At 40.6% G+C, this 19,766-nt stretch overlaps 1 protein-coding gene across 3 annotated transcripts; it reads left to right on the top strand.

The window, feature by feature from the left end:
• Positions 1-1,209: 1,209 nt before the first annotated feature.
• On the top strand, positions 1,210-14,289 carry LOC139421903 (FYN-binding protein 1-like). 3 transcript variants are annotated; one of them, XM_071173036.1, is made up of 17 exons: positions 1,210-1,349; positions 6,566-7,556; positions 9,607-9,733; positions 10,331-10,427; positions 10,536-10,579; positions 10,776-10,899; positions 11,040-11,199; positions 11,325-11,457; positions 11,623-11,642; positions 11,757-11,829; positions 12,676-12,716; positions 12,875-12,953; positions 13,074-13,173; positions 13,261-13,423; positions 13,529-13,562; positions 13,721-13,752; positions 13,939-14,289. In XM_071173036.1, the coding sequence occupies exons 1-17, from the start codon at positions 1,347-1,349 to the stop codon at positions 13,959-13,961; spliced, it is 2,244 nt and encodes a 747-aa protein (XP_071029137.1). In that variant the 5' UTR covers positions 1,210-1,346; the 3' UTR covers positions 13,962-14,289. The 3 variants fall into 3 exon arrangements, 2 of the variants coding, with proteins under 2 accessions (XP_071029137.1, XP_071029138.1); XM_071173037.1 differs by lacking the exon at positions 1,210-1,349 and adding an exon at positions 6,011-6,035 and having other exon boundaries at positions 6,563-7,556; XR_011635685.1 differs by lacking the exons at positions 13,074-13,173; positions 13,261-13,423; positions 13,529-13,562; positions 13,721-13,752; positions 13,939-14,289 and adding an exon at positions 11,946-12,076 and having other exon boundaries at positions 1,266-1,349; positions 12,875-12,934.
• Positions 14,290-19,766: the final 5,477 nt, after the last annotated feature.

Genomic DNA, 19,766 nt, shown 5'->3' with positions numbered 1-19,766 from the left:
TTATGTTAATCATGAATGATTGTTATGATATAATCTTTGGGATGAGGAATTTGATCAGATACATGTTATTTGTTTCCTTAGTGATGCAGCACAAACTACTCAGTAAATATACCACTTTATGGTTAAAGGAATTCCTGCCTCAGTCTCATCCATTCCTCTGTCACCTGACACCTCACTGTCAGTCATCCTACCTGTCCAGCTACCCACACAGATTCCACTAATCTTTCAGGTGGCTACTTTGAAGACTCTCAAATATAAAATATATTTTGATTTAACACTTTTTTGGTTACTACATTATTCCATATGTGTTATTTCATAGTTTTGATGTCTTCACTATTATTCTACAATGTAAAAAATAGTAAAAATAAAGAAAAACCCTTGAATTGGTAGCTGTTCTAAAACTTTTGACTGGTAGTCCAGAGGAGGAGAGAGGCCGTATTTCGCATGACAAACATTACAGTAGACATGTGACACTGGTGGTTCAGTGGAGATGAAAACAGCAGTGGGGCTGCTTGCAATAAATCAAATCAAATCAAATCAAATTTTATTTGTCACATACACATGGTTAGCAGATGTTAATGCGAGTGTAGCGAAATGCTTGTGCTTCTAGTTCCGACAATGCAGTAATAACCAACAAGTAATCTAACTAACAATTCCAAAACTACTGTCTTGTACACAGTGTGAGGGGATAAAGAATATGTACATAAGGATATATGAATGAGTGATGGTACAGAGCAGCATAGGCAGATACAGTAGATTGCATCGAGTACAGTATATACATATGAGATGAGTATGTAAACAAAGTGGCATAGTTAAAGTGGCTAGTGATACATGTATTACATAAGGATACAGTCGATGATATAGAGTACAGTATATACGTATGCCTATGAGATGAATAATGTAGGGTAAGTAACATTATATAAGGTAGCATTGTTTAAAGTGGCTAGTGATATATTTACATCATTTCCCATCAATTCCCATTATTAAAGTGGCTGGAGTTGAGTCAGTGTCAGTGTGTTGGCAGCAGCCACTCAATGTTAGTGGTGGCTGTTTAACAGTCTGATAGCCTTGAGATAGAAGCTGTTTTTAGGCAATAGGCAAATACAGGAGATGAATAGAAAGTGATAAGGCTGCCGTACTTATAACTCAATAGGAGTCCCTCTGCAGAGAGGGGAAGTTGTTAAAAGCACACACACTGAGGTCACAATTGCTTACACACACACACACACACACACACACACACAGAGGAACTCATTCACATGCACAAACAAAGACTCTCCCCTACCCAAGGACCACCAGCCCACGTACAGACTGGATAGATTCCCTAGGCGCTGACTGTTCCCACTATGGTGAGTACCAGACTTACAGTAAATGGTACTGTATCTTTATTAGCTACTGTATAACTAGCTTCATGTTTCAAGTTTTAAAGTTTATTTGCCACGTGCACAGGATACAACAGGTGTAAAACAGTACAGTAAACATGACGCTGCTGAGGGGAGAACGGCTCATAATAATGGCCGGAACGGAGCAAATGGAATGTCATCAAACACCTGGAAACCATGTGTTTGCTGTTTTTAATACCATGCCACTTATTCCACTCTAGTCACTACCATGAGCCCATTCTCCACAATTAAGGTGCCAACATCCTCCTGTGGTACAGTAATATTCTAACCTTGAGAGATATTTCCAACAGTGCAATGATAATCATAACTTAGATAACATAGATAAAATGTTAAAAAGTCTGACTAAAAAACACACAAGAACTGCAATGAGAGTTAAAGAAACATGAGAATGCAAGTATATACAGGTCAGTGCCAGGTGGGTTTATATATAAAAAGTGAATGGTAGTAGGATATACATGTAACAGGGCAGAACATTTCACTTGGGAAAGCTTTACTGTTTGTTTACCGTCCTTGTTGTACAACGTAGTGTAGTGGCAGGTAGGAGCAGGAGTTTTGTAAATATATACTATTCTATTTTAATTTTCTTTGTTATACGGTGCCCTGTTTTCTTTGCAGATTTTTCTTTAAAGTTTTATGAAAGCGCTATGAGACGGAGATTAGAAAAGTTTGATGTCTTTTTGTTTTTTCTTATAAGAGTAGCTCTTAACCTCTGCATTAGAGAAGTACTTGTTCAAAGCAGTTTTGCTAAACAGGTTTGTGGCAGTCTGGATTGTGTAATACAGCCTTTTCAACTTGAAACCTTTGGTTCCTCTTTGCTTTTACTCAAGACATGTTATCCTTTATTGAGCTATAAGAACAACATCTAAGACACTGACCTCTCCTTAGCGTGTCAGGAGGTTAATAATTTTGTTGGAAAAATCATTAATTCTAAGTAATCTTAATTACAACAGCCTACTTTTTTTCACCCATGGATTTTGCTCAAGGCCATGTCATACCAAAATAATTCCCAGCTCACAGCCAACTAATCTCATGTATCAAAAAAGTCAATGTGTTGCTGTAGAACCTCTGTTATTGGCTGTAATTTACTCCTGCTAGACATGCAGCACATCTCTGGTGAGGTGACTATAGACAGAAGGATGCTGAAAGGACCTTCTTTAATGTCTTTGTGACACATACAGTACAGTAGCCGTTAGACAAGTGAAACCCACTGTGTCTGTAAAGTCATAAACATGAGATAGCATTGTCACACAGTCTTTAGCACATCCATAACAGACAGACACACATTCCCCTTTAGATCTTTGTTGAATAATGATTAGCTTCCAAATGGCTACATTTGTAAGGGACATGAACTAGTTAGTGGCAAGAAAAAGTATGTGAACCTTTTGGAAATAGCTGGATTTCTGCATAAAATTGTCGTAAAATTTGATCTTCATCTAGGTCACAACAATAGACAAACACAGTCTGCTTAAACTAATAACAAACAATTATAGGTTTTCATGTCTTTATTGAACACACCGTGTAAACATTTACAGTGCAGGGTGGAAAAAGTATGTGAACCTTTGGATTTAATAACTGCTTGATCCTCCTTTGGCAACAATAACCTCAACCAAATGTTTTCTGTTGCGGATCAGACCTGCACAACGGTCAGGAGGAATTTTGGACCATTCCCCTTTACAAAACTGTTTCAGTTCAGCAATATTCTTGGGATGTCTGGTGTGAACTGCTCTCGTGAGGTCATGCCACAGCATCTCAAATCGGGTTGAGGTCAGGAGTGGGCCACTCCAGAAGGCGTATTTTCTTCTGTTGAAGCCATTTTGTTGTTGATTTACTTCTGCGTTTTGGGTTGTTGTCCTGTTGCGTCACCCAACTTCTGTTGAGCGTCAATTGGAGGACAGATAAGCCTAACATTCTCCTGCAAAAAGACCTTAATAAACTTGGGAATTCATTTTTCCGTCAATGATAGCAAGTTGTCCAGGGCCTGAGGCAGCAAAGCAGCCCCAAACCCTGATGCTCCCTCCTCCATACTTTACAGTTGGGATGAGTTTTTGATGTTGGTGTACTGTGCCTTTTTTTTCTCCACACTGTGTTGTGTGTTCCTTCCAAACAACTCAACTGTAGTTTCATCTGTCCACAGAACATCCAGGTGCACTTTTGGGAACTTCAGACGTGCAGAAATGTTTTCTTTGGATAGCAGTGGCTTCTTCCGTGGTGTCCTCCCATGTTTTACGTATCGTAGACTCGTCAACAGATATGTTAGAATGTTCCAAATATTCTGTGAGTCTTTAGCTGACACTAGGATTCTTCTTAACCTCATTGAGCATTCTGCACTCTACTCTTGCAGTCATCTTCGCAGGATGGCCACTCATAGGGAGAATAGCAACAGTGCTGAACTTTCTCCATTTATAGACAATTTGTCTTACTGTGGACTGATGAATATCAAGGCTTTTAGAGATACTTTTTTAACCTTTTCCAGCTTTAAGCAAGTCAACCATTCTTAGGTCTTCTGAGATCTCTTTTGTTCAAGGCGTGGTTCACATCAGGCAATGCTTCTTGTGAATAGTAAACTCAAATCATGTGAGTTTTTTATAGGGCAAGGCAGCTCTAACCAACATCTCCAATCTCGTCTAATTGATTGAACCTCCAGGTTAGCTGACTCCTGGCTCCAATTAGCTTTCGGAGAAGTCATTAGCCTAGGGGTTCACATACTTTTTACAACAAACACTGTGAATGTTTAAATGATATATTCAACATAGACAAGAAAAATACAATAATGTGTGTTATTAGTTTAAGCACAACATTTTTGTCTATCGTTGTGACTTAGATGAGGAGCAGATCAAATTTGATGACCAATTGTTGGGGATGAATCAGAATAGTTGGGTAACATAGATAAGATGTTTGATTTTCATTATATGCTTGTGAGTTACTTCTCATTTAGAATGTATCTTGTTGTACTATAGTGGTGGCCATTTGCAGTTATGCTTTCTCTGTCCTGGGTTCAGTTACTTGGGCCGCAGAGAGGAGAGAGGTCAAGCTTGTCTTCATATGTAAACATATATTTTAAACCATGTGAAGGGATGATTGAGGGGGAACCAATTATCTCTTGGCTCAACAATGTCTATGTGCCAGTCACTGTGTCTCTGTGATCTTGTCCAGGAGGGGTGTATTTGATATATGCTAGTGGATGAGGTTTTGTTTTTGGTCCTGAGTGGTACCAAGAGCGAGATAAGGACATAGTTTAGGAGAGAAAGCTGAACGATAATTTATAGCCAATGCTGTCTGGCTATGTGTGTCTTTGCTATAAAGGATCTCAGTTGCAATGTTTAAGGACTCTCAGATAATTCATTTATAGACACTGAATTGATCTGAGAGTCACAGGGTTGTGATGGAGCTCAAAATAATTAAAGATGGACTTTATGATAACTCTGACTTGTGTGGTGGTTTGGTCTCATGATTTGGTAAATACAGGAAATTTCCACTACTAATCGAGATAATTCCAAAGGGTTCACATACGTTTTCTTGCCACTGTAAGTGGATTCCAGCTGAAGTGGATTCCGTGTCGTTTCTGGGGGGAAACTACGGAGTTGAGCAATAGTCATGCATGCTCACCAATGAGGCAAAGGGTAGTGTTTAACTAATGATTGAACATGTCACGTGCATTGACTGCTTTAAGCTGAACCAGTGGGAATGATATTCAGATACCTATTAAGTAATCTCCCTCTGTGGCTGTGTTACAAGTTGTTGCTCTTTATATGGCATGACACAATTTATTAGGCTATTTGTGTATTCATTAAATACAATACATTGTGAAACAAGTGTTAACATGTTTCATTAATTGATTAGTTGATGCCACTTCTTATGGACACTTCTGCCCCCCTAGCTGTCTCAATTGTCTGTCCAAGTTCAACAACAGCACAGCGTGTTCCTCCCTGGCCAGGGTGCCGTCAGCCTTGTGCAATAGGAATGTCTGTCCTCCGGACTTATCAACACTTCCTCATGATAGGTTGCTCTGTCTCAATTCAAACAAACCTCATTAATGTGAGGTGTGGTGCTACAAGATTAAAGTCATCCACCACTTATCCCTTACTGTCAACAACATGGAGCATACAGTAGTCTTTTACTGCAGCTATCACTAGTGCAGCTTATAACAGATGCATGTTCAAAACCTCACACCAGAGTAGAGTTCCCAGAACCTATGGTACCTTTTCACACAGACAGAACACAAATAAACAGATTTTTTGTCATTTGCATCTTGAGCGTGGAAATACAGGATTAACAAGAGACTACAGCTACAACAACAATGTAGGCGGACACAGAAGTTAAAGAACTCTTTCACCATAGAGTGGTAATCTGGTTATTTGGGCCATCTTAGGTCATCGTAATTATATTTTTAACAACCAGCCATTCAATATATTGTTTTTGTCAAATAGTAAGTAGCAGAACCATTATCGTTAGACCTCCTATATTGACTATGAAAAACAAAGCAAAGCATGGGTTAATCAAGTAATGTGAGCACAAAACACCTATGTGTCCACTTCCTGTTTAGCACCATGACTTTGTTGCATTTCCTGTGTGATCTGTCACACACTGGGTCCTGAGGGTCTAAGTGCTCTTAGTACCTCAAGACACAAAGAGGTAAGTGAATCATTGTTGGCTTACTTCAGTGAGATTGAAGTGGCTAAAAATACCAACATGGTGCAAACACAGTATAGTTTACTCAGGGTTCGGTCGTAAGGCTTAGGATCCTTTTTAGAGTTCGTCCTTTGAGTTTCATCAATCTGAGCTGTAAAATCATAGAGCAACCTTTCTCTTAGATGTTGTGATTGGTTTGGAATGAGTAGCTGTACGTGTGGAAGTTGGAGTAATTTCTAAATGTCAGTTATTGAACAATTGTTACAACCTCCAGCTTTCTCCCCCCTGGGTCCCACCCCTTTCTCTCCCTTTCTCTCCCTCTCTTCTTTCTCTAGCTCCCTCATTAAATGTGTCTGTGTTTGTATAGTAGAGACATTTTCAATGGTGGTTAATGAATCAATAATGCCATATTGATGTGAATGACATTAAATGTTTCCGTCTTCCTCAAATTCATATTTATTAGGGGAAACTCCTGAGAGTATACATAAAGCACACTTCCTCCTCAGTAGTCTTTCTCTGTTTCCTGCCAGCAGGACAACAAGTCTGATGTGAAGGCCATCATGGCTCGCTTCAACACGGGGGGAAATGCTACAGAGAGTATCTCCTCAGAACGTCCAAAAGCTACAGTGCACCCCACCCTGTCCTCAGGACCCCCCATCCAGCCTAAGAAACATGCCCTGGAGACCAGCCTCTCAGGCAGCGCAGCCTCCACCGCGCCCAAACCAAACTTCCTCAAGAGCACCATCTCCACCAAGAGCGCTCCAGAAGTCAGGGACTTTCCCAAAATCAAAGTGATCCCTAGTAAGTTTGGAAACACCCAAGAGGACAGCAAACCCTCCTTTGTCAAACAGTACCCCTATAAACTCAAACCACCTGGCCCAGAGATATCCCAGGATGCTGAGGTCAAAAGCCCTTTGCCCAAACTCCCTCTCCAGAAGCCATCTCTGAGCTTGACCTCGTCTGACACCAAGTCTGCCTTTCCCAAACCTCCCCTGGGTGTGGCCAAACCCTCCTGGGTCAAAGACAGCAGCCCCAAACCTGACGATAGTGGGGGTACCTCTAACTCCATCCCACCCAAAATACCCCCTTCCAAAAAAAACATAATCTCCATTGCAAAGATGAGTCTACAGACAGAGGATAGTGTGGATGGAGCAGTGGATTCTACAACCAAACCACTGGGAGCAGCTTCTATCCTCAAACCCTCCAACTTCAGGACTGCACAGAACATGTTCAATAGAGGAGATACCCTATCTGAGAATGGGGTAAAGGAAATAACCAAACTTCCCCTCACTTCCAGCGACTCTTGTCTTCCTATACCTACAGCCAGTAAGAAACCCAGCTTCATTAAGAAGCCCCTGGGTCCCACCTCCCCAGTCGTGGGGGTGAGCAACAGTAGCCCGTCCCCCCCCAAATTGAACCCCATGCCCAATTTCCTGGCAATAGGGACTGCGCCAGCCAAACCCAACCGGCCTCCTAGGGTGACCTTGGATAAGTTCAAGAAGGGCACAGAGGCTAGTACCGATGGTAAGTGTTCTATCTCTAACGTAACTAATAAATTACATACCGCCAAATCCATCAATAGTGAAGATGCTTCTGCTGTGGTTTTCTAAACATGCTGCAGTTGTTCAGACTTTCCGTCTTGCACCCAGACCAGAGGGGTTTATGTGGTTGTATGCTCCACTGATCAGAGCCCCCAGAGACGAGTAGTAGAGGACACGCAGACACACACACACGCAGGCAGGCAACTTGCATGTACACACGCGCACACACACACACACACACACACACACACACACACACACACAGGCAGGCAACTTGCATGCACACACGCATACGCACACACACACATGCATGCACACGTAGAGTACACACTCACTCACACACTCGGCTGCATCATAGGTCTTCATCACAAACCACAAGACAGAATCTGACAACTGAGAGACAGATTAGAGCTGTTGAATTTGCTTTACAGCACAGTGTGTTGCTTTATATAAGCTCTGTTACATAAAGAATAAGTGAAGTTAAACACGGAGCTGCCCTTTAATTTAACGTCAAAATGTAAAACCAAAGATGCAGAAATGAATGCTTCCCCTAAATAAGTTCCCTCTCTAGTTTCTCTTTTTTCTTCCTCCTTTCTACAGCTGATGTTTGCACCCTAACTGGGAAGTTCATCTTTAAACAGGCACATATTCAAGTGAAAGGTTTCAGGTTTGGAACCACATGGGGATATGGTTTTGACTAAAGACAGATTTCAGCATGGTTTGCATGCATTACTGTTAGTCAGCAGAGAGAAGAATCCAATGTGAATTCCACACTCCCCTTGGTGAGAATGTAGGCCAAAGCTGTTACAGACACTATTTATTGGAGTAATGATTGTTGCCTACATGCAGGTTGAAAATCAACATCTTCAGTAACCAGGTATCCAAGAGTACAAGGGTCATCTCAAACTCTGCTATTCTCATTTTCAACTACAGAATAACATCCACAGAAGAAGCAGAACTGATGCTTTATTCAAATAAAATGACATTTTATTTGTCACATACAGACAGTGGCGTTTCTAGATTGCATAGATCCCTGGGCGAATGGATGGATGTCCCCCCCCCAAAAAAAGCACCATTCTGCATTAACTGCAATATTTATTCAGACATTTGGAACAACACAAATAAATAATGAGAACATTTAAAACTATATAAATGTAAAAAACATATACAAAGACTCATAAATATAAAAAATAAGTAACAAAGACCAATTGAAACAAATTTGTGTTGATTTGGCACTCGAGCATAAATACATTACCCATCCCCCAACACTGTCAACCAAGAGTCAAGACTACATTACCCATCCCCCAACACTGTCAACCAAGAGTCAAGACTACATTACCCATCCCCCAACACTGTCAACCAAGAGTCAAGACTAAACCAATTCACCTTGGTGGTGTGCAGACTGGTTTTATATTATTCTTAACGATTTCACACAAACCAGAAAGAAATGCATCAATATGTCAGTGAAACTATATATTCACAGTATTATGAATGAATTGTGGTTTATTTGGTAGCATTTTGTAGTGTGACTGATTTTACTAATTGCATTAGTACTGTACAAAGTTAGAGGTGCGCAATTTGATAGATTCCTCCGCTCCCCCTAGCTCAGGCTTCCAGTGGGGAGACCTGAGGTAAACCTACCCCTGCCCCCCTCCCCATCTCGTACTTGTGAGTGGGAGACCTTCCCAGGCAGTAGCCTGCCTAGCTCACAAACTAGAATCAGTGCGCCCACTCCGGCAAGGTTAATTGACCAAAAAGTCCCACACGGTGACATGATATCATTGATGTGATGTGCAAATGATCGATAGAAAACCAATCGCGCAAATGTCACCATTCCGCCCTGGGCGGCTGCCCATGTCACCTATACCTAAATCAGCCACTGCATACACATGTTTAGCAGGTGTTATTGTGGGTGTAGCAAAATATTCAATCACTATATGCAGCTGATTTGAAAATTAACATGTTCATGCAATTTCCTTTTTCACTGTATGTGTGAGGTGGTCATCTAAAGGCCTGTATTGTCTCCCCTGAAGGTCCTGCTGGGTTAAAGAAGGGATCTGTTCCCCCAAACCCTGCCTCTCACCCCAGTAACCATATGGCCCCACCCCTGCCCTCTCATCCCATGGCCCTTAGCCTGCCCCCGCGACCACCAGAAGCCATGTGAGTACCGGACTCTGATAATCAGAGGGGAGTCGTATGAAAACCGGACGATATTAGAAAATACCACTACTGGCATTGAAGTACATCACAGGAGGCTGCTGAGGGGAGGACGGCTCATAGTAATGGCCAGAACAGAGCTAATGGAATGGAATCAAACCCATGGAAACCATGTTTGATGTATTTGATACCATTCCACACCAGCCATTACCATGAGCCCGTCCTCCCCAATTAAGTTGTCACCAACCTCCTGTGAAGTACATACATAATTAAAATGCACATAAGCCTGTAGACACACACTGCAATTACTTCAGAGCATAGAAACAGCACACCTTCCCTTTCACAAATCCCTGTTTTTTTGTTTAGATCCTACTATTCATTATTTCCTTCAGTAACTTTCAAAGTAGAATCCCACTGGGCACACACTGGTTGAATCAATGTTGTTTCCACATCATTTCAATGAAATTGCAATGAATCAACATGGAATCAACGTTGAACTGACGTCTATGCCCAGTGGCATACTTGTCCACTGATCTTATTTCCATTGTGATGTGGTGGGTCATTTTGGCCAGTTGACTGACTTTGTGTCTCTGCTTCCAGAATCCAACCTGACCCAGATGAGAACTATGATGATGTGGGATTAATGAACAATCCTCCACCCCCTCCCTCTGGAGGACATCCTAGTCAAAAGACTAAGGTGAAATGTTTTCCTAATTCCTAATTTGTCCAATTTAGGCCTATGTATTTGATTAAATACCACCATACAGGCCTACAGTATTCTGATTGCATCTTTTTCATCCAATAGGACAGTGAAAGTGATGAAATGTATGAAGATCTTGACGAAAGATGGTGAGAAAGATTCCCTCCAAGTTCTATTCAACTTTTTCTATTGTACCAATCTGTGAAATTGGAAACCGGTTTTAGACATAGACAGAGGACTCTACAGTGCCCAAAAGCTGATGAGATGTCTGAGACAAGTCTATAGTTTTATATAAACACTGCCCTCTAGTGAGCATTAACACAACTGACACTTATTTATAATCAGGGGGGCAGTGGAATCAAAGGAGCAGGAGAAGAAGAGAGCGAGGGAGGAGAAAAAACGACAGGTGGAAAGGAAAGAACAGAAAGAACGTGAGAGGAAAGAACAAGAGGCCAAAAAGAAATTCAAAGTAAGTGTTTGCAAAAGCCTGTTGTTCAGTAGTTCCCCTAGATATTGCTGTATTGTAGAGTCCATCCAGTATACTATTTATGAAGTGAATGTGTTTACGCTGCATCTTCTATCATGTATTTATGTTTCCTTTTGTGGCAGCTGACTGGTCCACTGAAGGTCATCCACAGGGTCCAGGCCAGAGTGGACAGTAAAGGGAGTAAGATGGACCTGGGGCTGAAGCAGGGAGAGTCTATTGACATCATGCGTGTTTTGGACAACCCAGAAGGACGCTGGCTAGGGAGGTCACAGGACGGCTCCTGTAAGTGACAGCTGTCTCCTCCTCCTCCTTCTTCTCCTCGCTCCTATTCCAGGTTACTTTTCTCCCTCACATCCTTTTGACTGTTCTTCATGTGCAAGACTAACATGTGCTCTGTATATTTGCAGATGGCTATGTGAAGACTGAGTCTGTTGAGATTGACTTTGACACCCTGAAGCGTCAGGGTGTGTCTATATCCAGTCATATGGAGCACGAACCGGAGGTATACGATGATGTGGCCTTTCAGAATGACCTCAGCAGGTAAAATGGCTCTCGATCCTGCTGACACTGTAAAAAAACATTTGAGACAAATAACCATTGGAAAGACATGAATACCTTATTATTGTAATGCACTGCATGAATTTCTTTCTGTCTTTTGATTGTGTAATTATGTGATCCAATGGAATGATGTCCTCCTCATTCCAGTGGGATTAAGAGTGCAGGAAGTAAGTTTCAAATGACCAAAACGTAATATTGAAACTGATCAACACAATATGGCAATGTGGTCACAAATTACTTTAGTTAAATCTAGATTACATTTTTATCTTGGTCATTCCTAGTGGTTCTTCCTTCCCCTCCTGATGAGGATAGTGACATATATGATGATCTTGACGATTTAAGCTTCAACGTCAGGTGAGAATATCATGTTGCACTATGATGGTGTAGATTAATTGGTGTGCATTCATCTGTGAGTGTATATTTTCTATGCATGTGTCTGTGTAAGTATGTGAATAAGTATGTATGTGCAGCCCTAGCCCCTCGGACTCCAGATCCCCTCCTAAACCTCGCTCTTGGATGTTTATTAAGGGCTTCGACCAGTGGAGGAAAAGCCCAGGCAGCAAAATTGAGTAATACCATAAGATGGATCAGGAAATACACTGTAATTACCTCCTATCCCGATAACCCCAAATATCAAAGCACTAATCAGGAGGGACTGAAGGGATTCATTACCTCACTACTGAATAATTTAATGAAATCATACTTACATCATCAGTGCTTGACTTGGACTGAAATAGGTGCTAGTACTCATGTTGGGTCCCGGTACCATTAATATTTAGGTGCAGGAGCTCCACAATAAACACTCCATTGAGCTAATATTCTATAAGAGGAACAGGAGCTCAAGCAGTAGAAAGATTGGGGTAACGGTACTTAGCTCTGGTGAGCTCCTGCCCAAGTCAAGCACTGTAAATCATTAAATAAATACTTATTTTACATCCTTTAATGAATGAACAACCTTCCCCATTTCTGTCTATACATCTACTGTAGATGCACTCACTTACAATGTTCTATGTACAGGTGTGAAAAAAATAATCATAGTTCAATTGGTTGTGATTTGTTGACCTGTTTTTGTTTTATTATTGCTAGATTCTCTGTATTGATTTGTGTCCTTTTGCTTACAATGAACCCACAATCAATAAAATCAACTTGCACCAGACATAACATGGACTAATATTTTAATTCTGTTTTTGTCATTTTCAGAGTATCCCCACCTTCCCAGTTTGACCAGACAGGAAATACTGGTAACTTAATATGATTCATATGCAGAGTGACTATGTGTGTTCTGTGTCGGTGGCATTACAACAACTGAAGAATAGAATTTTGAAAGTACTGTTAACTTCCCTTCTGTTTCAATGTGTTCTTGATGTTATTTCTCTGTAACTTTTGTTGTTCTAAAAAGAATCTTCTGAAGTCAGTGATTCAGATATTTATGATGATGTTGACACCACTAACTTCCATCTGCCTCCACCTATTAGCAGGTAATGACAGAGAGAGTTTTTTTTTCACCCGTGTTTAAACAAAGTCGCTGTAATTACATAAGAATGTCCTTTTCATCCACTGGGAAGCATTTTGATAATGTCCCGTTTTTCTCTCTTCAGTCTCCCACTAAGTAAAACCAAGGGTAAGGCTGAGGACAAAGATCTTAAAAAGCTAAAGAAACTTGAAAAGGAAGAGAAGGAATTCAGAAAGAAGTTCAAGGTAATTTGGCTATCACAATTTAAGTTTATAATTTTACATTTTTTGTACATTCATTCGACCCTCAAACCTGACCTCTCATTCCTATAGTATGATGGGGAAATCCAGGTACTCTATCAGGTGACCATCGTTTCCACCTTGGCCAATAAGAAGTGGAGCAGTAAAGCTCTGTTGTTGAGACCTGGGGAGACTCTGGATGTCATCGTTAAGCCTGTAGACAACAAACTCATCTGCAGAAACGAGGAGGGCAAGTGTGAGTAACAATGAATCCTCAGTGTGATACATAGGCGTTCTGCAATAAAACAAATCTGCAAGGGAACTAACTTCAATGATCTCTCCCCATCTCTCTCTCCTTCAGTCGGCTACGTCTTGACCAGCCATATTGTAGTAGAGTAAGTACAACACAAAAACAGATAATACAAAATCACATCCATAAATACACATAATATACTGTATAGTATGTAATTAACAGTTTACTAAACTGCAGAGAAAAATGCTTGGATATGAAATACCCAGAATTTGATACCAATCATCTGTTTTGCTTTTACAGAGATGCTGATATCTATGATGACATTAGTGATGGTATGTTTCAGACCTGACATGCAATGGCATTTAATAATGAATATCATAATATATGCTAAATCAGAAGATCAAGCGATCAACGCTATCAATTTTATTCTTGCAATATGGTGCTGATGTGTTTTTCTTGTCTGAGAATTTTTTTTCAAATGTCAGTCATCTCTAGTAATAGCTGTCATTTCTTTGCAGGTTGCATCTATGACAACGACTGAACACTTTCTACAAAGTGATGCGATATTTGTATTTTGAGGGTTTCTTGTTTATATCAACAACCTTTATCTAATTTACTGTGATTATTTTGAGGTGAAGTGGTTTTCATTCAAGAACAACACAGTCCACAGACACTTCCTCCCTTTATGAATAACTGTGACTTTGCATTGAATAGGCCTAAATGACATACACTTTCAATATAAAAACGTAACATTGTATTTCAATGCTTATATTCTATATTCAACAAGAGATATTACAATTCTGATTGAAAACAAAGGTGCAATGATGATACATTTTCATTAAAAAATATATTAACAATTTGATGCCAAATATAGCATGTCTGATCAGTTGTCATATGGTTGGCTGGTTCTCACCTGACAGGTGAGTTAGGTAATATTGTAGACCTACTGAAAGTAAGAGTCCATTAGTGATGCGCAGTTCGCAAACGATTTGTTATTTTTTAACTACTCTTTTTACTGACTCGAGAATCATAATTAGTTTGACTGAGTGACTTGTTCATTTTAGTTCTTTGCTAGACCTGCTTGTGCTGGCAGCAATGTATTCTACCACTGTATCCTACCACTGAGATAATAATAGAGGCCCACAGTGGAGGCGTCATGATACCCAGCTGTCAAACAGAGAAATGGTTCCTACATTACTACATTTAGCTAACATTAGATAGTTAATCCAGAGATTCTTACCTTTGTCTCGAGTCGGCAGTCTCGTCCAGATCATAATGGCATTTGTAGTTCTTTATGATAGCTACATGAACATCTAATTAGGATTTCATTTTGGGGGGGAAATACAGGTGAAAATAGAGAGATTTACATGGTTATCAAAACATCACGCCACGGTAAGCCTACACAAAACACAGCCCTTATTTTAAGTGTTTATAAAATCACATGGGAAAAACGAATGAAGGAAATGGTTCCACATTTTTTTCCACCATTCATTTTTCCCATATGGGATTTTATAAACACTTAAAATAAGGGCTGTGTTTCGTGTAGGCTTACCGTGGCGTGATGTTTTGATAACCATGTAAATCTCTCTCTCAATATTTTCACCTGTATTTCCCCCCCATCATTGCACCTTCTTCTTCTATGATATCATGGCAGTCCGGAAACAATCATTTAAGTGCATGCCGCCACCTACTGTGCTGGAATGCACGATCAATCATGATCTGCCCAAATCTGTACTACCATGAAAATACAATTCAAAACCAAATTAAATCCCTACTAACTTCTAGCAACCCCCCCCCCCCCCCTCAAACCCACTATTCTTGATCTGTATCATGCTGAAACACTCCACCCTTAGGATTGTTCAGTATGTCAACAACCATTTGTAACATATGCTGTCTCCACAACAACCTTCAACCTGGCATTTCTGCTTTCCACAACCTGAGTCGTATTGATAACCTTATCAATAACAGCTATGAAGTCAACTTCATTCATTATCAAAGTGTCCTTTGACACTGCACATTCATGAGCACAAGATTTCTGAACAGGCCTCCAAACCATGCCAGGACCAGCAGAAGCACCAGACCAGACAGTAGGTCCACTTACTACAGGTACATCCACACTTGGCACATCTTTTCTTTCCTTTACACTGAGCAGCTACATGTCCCTTTCTTTGGCATTTAAAACACTGCAGTGCATACGGGACAAATTCTCTGACATTGACACTAAGGAATCCTATCTGTACTTTTCCCGGCAAGACTTTCTCAAACCTCAGCATCACTGATAAGCTTTCACTTCTTTGACCCTCTTTCCTACTTATCAACCTTTTGGTCTCAATAAGTCTGCCTCCATTCACATTTTAATATCATCTGTGGACATAGATATTGAGACCCCAGGGACATGGCTTTTAATCTTCTTCCCATTAAGCTTTTCCATTTTCTAAATCTTCTCTTGGTAAGCCTGGATACCACACAATACTAACAATCTGCCATTTCCAATTAACCAAGCTAATTTCATTTCACCTACCTCTTTCTCTAAAGCATTAGTTAGTCGGATAGGGTGTAAGTGGGGCCCAGTGGTCTCATCAAACACTATCACCACTTTCCACTCCAACACATCACTACTCTTGATTCAAACCTTGGCCCTCTTTATGCTTTCTTTACTAGACGCTCCACTGCTTTCTGTATCATGATCTCTCTTCTTCCTGTCTTTCCACTACCGACCATTCTGGTCCTTGACCCTCATCCTCCCATTCCATACAATCAGAACTGATATTACCCATATTGTTCGTATTCCAACACAGCTGTTGCTTCACCAACTTTTTCTCCATTTAGCCCGCACTACTCGCCGCCATTTCCTATTCCCCGAGCTATGGATCAACTCTACACGCTTCACCAATCAAGGAACCTCATGTGGACAACCTGCAGGCAGCAACCTGGTCAGAGCAATTTCCTTGTTTGAATGCTAGGTTTTATGGGTATTATGACTCATACTGTGGAACTCTATAAGAATGAGGCCTACAGCAGGATAAATACATGCTCCTCCAGCTCAGTGCCTCCAGAGATGTACCCCAACCACCAACTAAAATGATTGTCTGGTATATGTGCAATCATGAGTATAGAGAAGAAAAATACATGTTTAGAACTGAGAATTGTTTGCATGGTGCAAGAATGAATGCAATTAATTGATTATTTAATGTTATGGTCACAGCTTTGTAGAAACAAAACATACACAGCCTCTGCTCAACAACTAGAACATTCATAATTTGGGAGTCTGCAGTTCGCGAACGACACAGTGCTTACAGTTTGGTTTACACCAGCTCTCGAAGTTCTAGTAGAACCATGTGTCGCGTCAGTAACAATGCATTTCGCCAAGTCATTCACAATCTAGTCCATTTGAGGCCACAACTAGACCTCGTTTCAAATATAGGTCTATCAAGAAATAATCGTATTTGTATGCCTAGCAATTAACCAATGTACACTATTTAGAGCACACGTTTACAAGTCACAGTCAAAAATGACAGCTCCAATAAGCCCCTTATGGTGAACGAGAGGCTTGTAGAATCACGAGTTCTGTTCGCCAGTAGAGGGTCCAGCGTGCTCTGTATGTTCCGTAGCTCTGGGCATTACTGCCTCAGATGAACGAAATGAGTCGAAATATTAGTTTATTTGACTGAATGAATCGTAAAGATCCGAGTCGGTAAAATGAGCCGAACTTCCCATCACTAGTCCATGACCACATTACATTGTATGACATAGCCCTAACCTGTCTGGTTGAAAGCGCGAGAGAACAAAAGTCTTGATTGTATATAAAGCCCATGCTATAGAAATAACGTTGAATCACATAATAACAAATAAATAAAAGTAAGAATTACTGTTCCGAATAATCGACTTGATCTGCTATCAACACTCCTCCCTGGCATGCGCATTTCCTCAATTTTACAACAGCAATATGGTACCTCCAGTTGTAGTGTCGCCTGTCATCAAGGTAAATATATATTTATTTTATTAAATTGTGTTGTATAACTAACTCCATTGACATCATTTGATGAATACAACATGTTATTGTTATGTCATGTTAAAATCAGATGTCTGGGTCGTTAGAAAGCTTACTAACGTGAACTTTCATATGACATTGACTGGTTAAATCCAATGAGGGTTAGCCAGCTAGCTAGCTAACGTTGACTAACGACATGCCTGCCATAAAACTAGCCAAACGTAACTAAATAATCCGGCCAAACCAACATCAATGTTTATAGTAATTTAGTTAATTGACGTGTAATGATTATTGATAACGGGCTAATTTATAGACTTGCATGGCTAACTGGGGGCGTTCCAATTCATCTAAGAGTTAGTCTTGCTAGCGTGTCAGACTCTAACTTTGGGTGTGTTCGTAAATTCACTATGGGTGTTCGTAAATGTAGAGCGTTGTCAGATTGTCCGTTTGTAAATTCAGAGTTTCACTCTCGGAGTGTTCATGTAACGGATGTGAAACGGCTAGTTTAGTTAGCGTGGGCGCTAAATAGCGTTTCAATCAGTGACATCACTTGCTCTGAGACCTTGAAGTAGTAGTTCCCCTTGCTCTGCAAGGGCCGCGGCTTTTGTGGAGCGATGGGTAACGATGCTTCGAGGGTGACTGTTGATGTGTGCAGAAGGTCCCTGGTTCGCGCCCGGGTATGGGCGAGGGACGGTCTAAAATTATACTGTTACATTCAGAGCGCACACTGGACGCTTTGCCAGTCAAGCACCCAAGCTAACTGGCTAACGTTGGGTAGCTTGCTGATTGGGTAGCTTGCTGATTAGCTACATCCAGACACATGAGAGAACACCTCACTCTGACCATTTTACTCGCCCTAGCAGAGCTGGTTAGGCTGTTTTCATGTTATCCAGAGCGTTGGTGACTGTAACATGCTGACCACACCGCATACGCGAGCATTGCAAAATCCATTTACACATACATGTTATTCAATCATTGCACCCACACTGCTCGTGCATAATTGAGTTTCTGTGTGGCCAGCCGCTAAAATAGAACTTGGTTCTTTTTGTGATGCTCAAGCGCTCCCATCTCCTCATTGGTTTTTAGGCACGTGAGTGATTGAAAGCTGAACTGAGGTCCACACTCTGTTCATCTTTATGGTAATGCACCGTAAAGGTGGTTGCCAACCGCCATTTAAAGTCCATAGAAGAAAAAGAAGCCTGAATGAATTTACTGTTTTATCTGTGGATTAATTGTTGGAGTAGAGGACCTTGTACATTTCAGGTAAAATAACAACCCAACGTTTATATCCCAGGACAAATTATCTAGCAACAGCAAGCTAGCTAAATTGCCATAAATGTTTAATGTGTTTTGACCTGTCCCCAAGTTAATATAATTGGTTCAGAGTTTGTTTTGATATTTCAACCTGTGTGTTCTGATCGTGTGGGTGACAATGGGTGTTGAGCATTTGCAAATTCATATTATTTTGCGCTCAGACGAGAGTGCTCTGAAATCGGAGTAGATAACCAGAGCAAATTTACAAACGCGCCCCTTTAATTAATTATTATGCCAAAAGACAATTAAAGGCAACCAGTTTAGACAGAGGTCAATACTTTTAAACTGGGTAACGTTAAATCAACTCAATTTTCCTTTATTTCAGACAGCAAGGTGGTCATTCTTGCTCATTGGCATGTTTTATGGCAAACAGAGATATGGTAAGTAAAATTACGTTTTTATTTTATTTAGCATAAGCTCTTATCCAGAGTGACAAACAAAAGCAATTAGGGTTAAGTGCCTTGCTCAAGGGCACATCAACAGATTTTTCACCTAGTCGGCTCGGGGATTCAATCCAGTGACCTTATGGTTACTGGCCCAACACTCTTAACCGCTAGGCTACCTGCCTCCCTACAAGATATAATATTGTGTTAATGTCACCCGAGAGTATTTTGAATGTTCATAATTGCAATGTTACTGAATGTCATCTCTGCATTTCCGTTAGACTATCTGAAGCCAAGAGCTGAGGAAGAGAGGCGTGTTGAGGAAGCAGAGAAGAAGATACGAGAGGAACAGGAAAAAATAGCCAAAGCACTTGCGGAAGGTAAAAGTAAACCCATCAGAATGTTATAGGAGATGAATAGCTGATGGTATCATACAGGTCGTATCATGCTGGGATAACTGTTGATCTCAGGCTGCTGTATAGGCATAGCAGATTTTTCGACCAACCTTTTCTTTGCGATACTTTCTTTGTCCTCGATTAGGCGAGTTATAAACTTGTGTGTCCAGTTACAGGTGGTACTCCAAAAAAACAGAATATTCAGAACAAATTAATCAAGTGAGATTTTTTAAATTTATTGGACCTTTATTTTAACAGTGTGT

Source organism: Oncorhynchus clarkii, chromosome 12, assembly GCF_045791955.1.
Source record: "Oncorhynchus clarkii lewisi isolate Uvic-CL-2024 chromosome 12, UVic_Ocla_1.0, whole genome shotgun sequence".
Lineage (NCBI taxonomy): Eukaryota > Metazoa > Chordata > Actinopteri > Salmoniformes > Salmonidae > Oncorhynchus > Oncorhynchus clarkii.
This window is presented reverse-complemented; position numbering and strand designations above follow the sequence as displayed.

Coding starts and splice junctions, on each gene's coding strand:
- LOC139421903 (XM_071173036.1), top strand. Junction 10,428..10,535: donor ATCCTAGTCAAAAGACTAAG/GTGAAATGTTTT, acceptor TTCATCCAATAG/GACAGTGAAAGTGATGAAAT. Junction 13,563..13,720: donor ACCAGCCATATTGTAGTAGA/GTAAGTACAACA, acceptor TTGCTTTTACAG/AGATGCTGATATCTATGATG.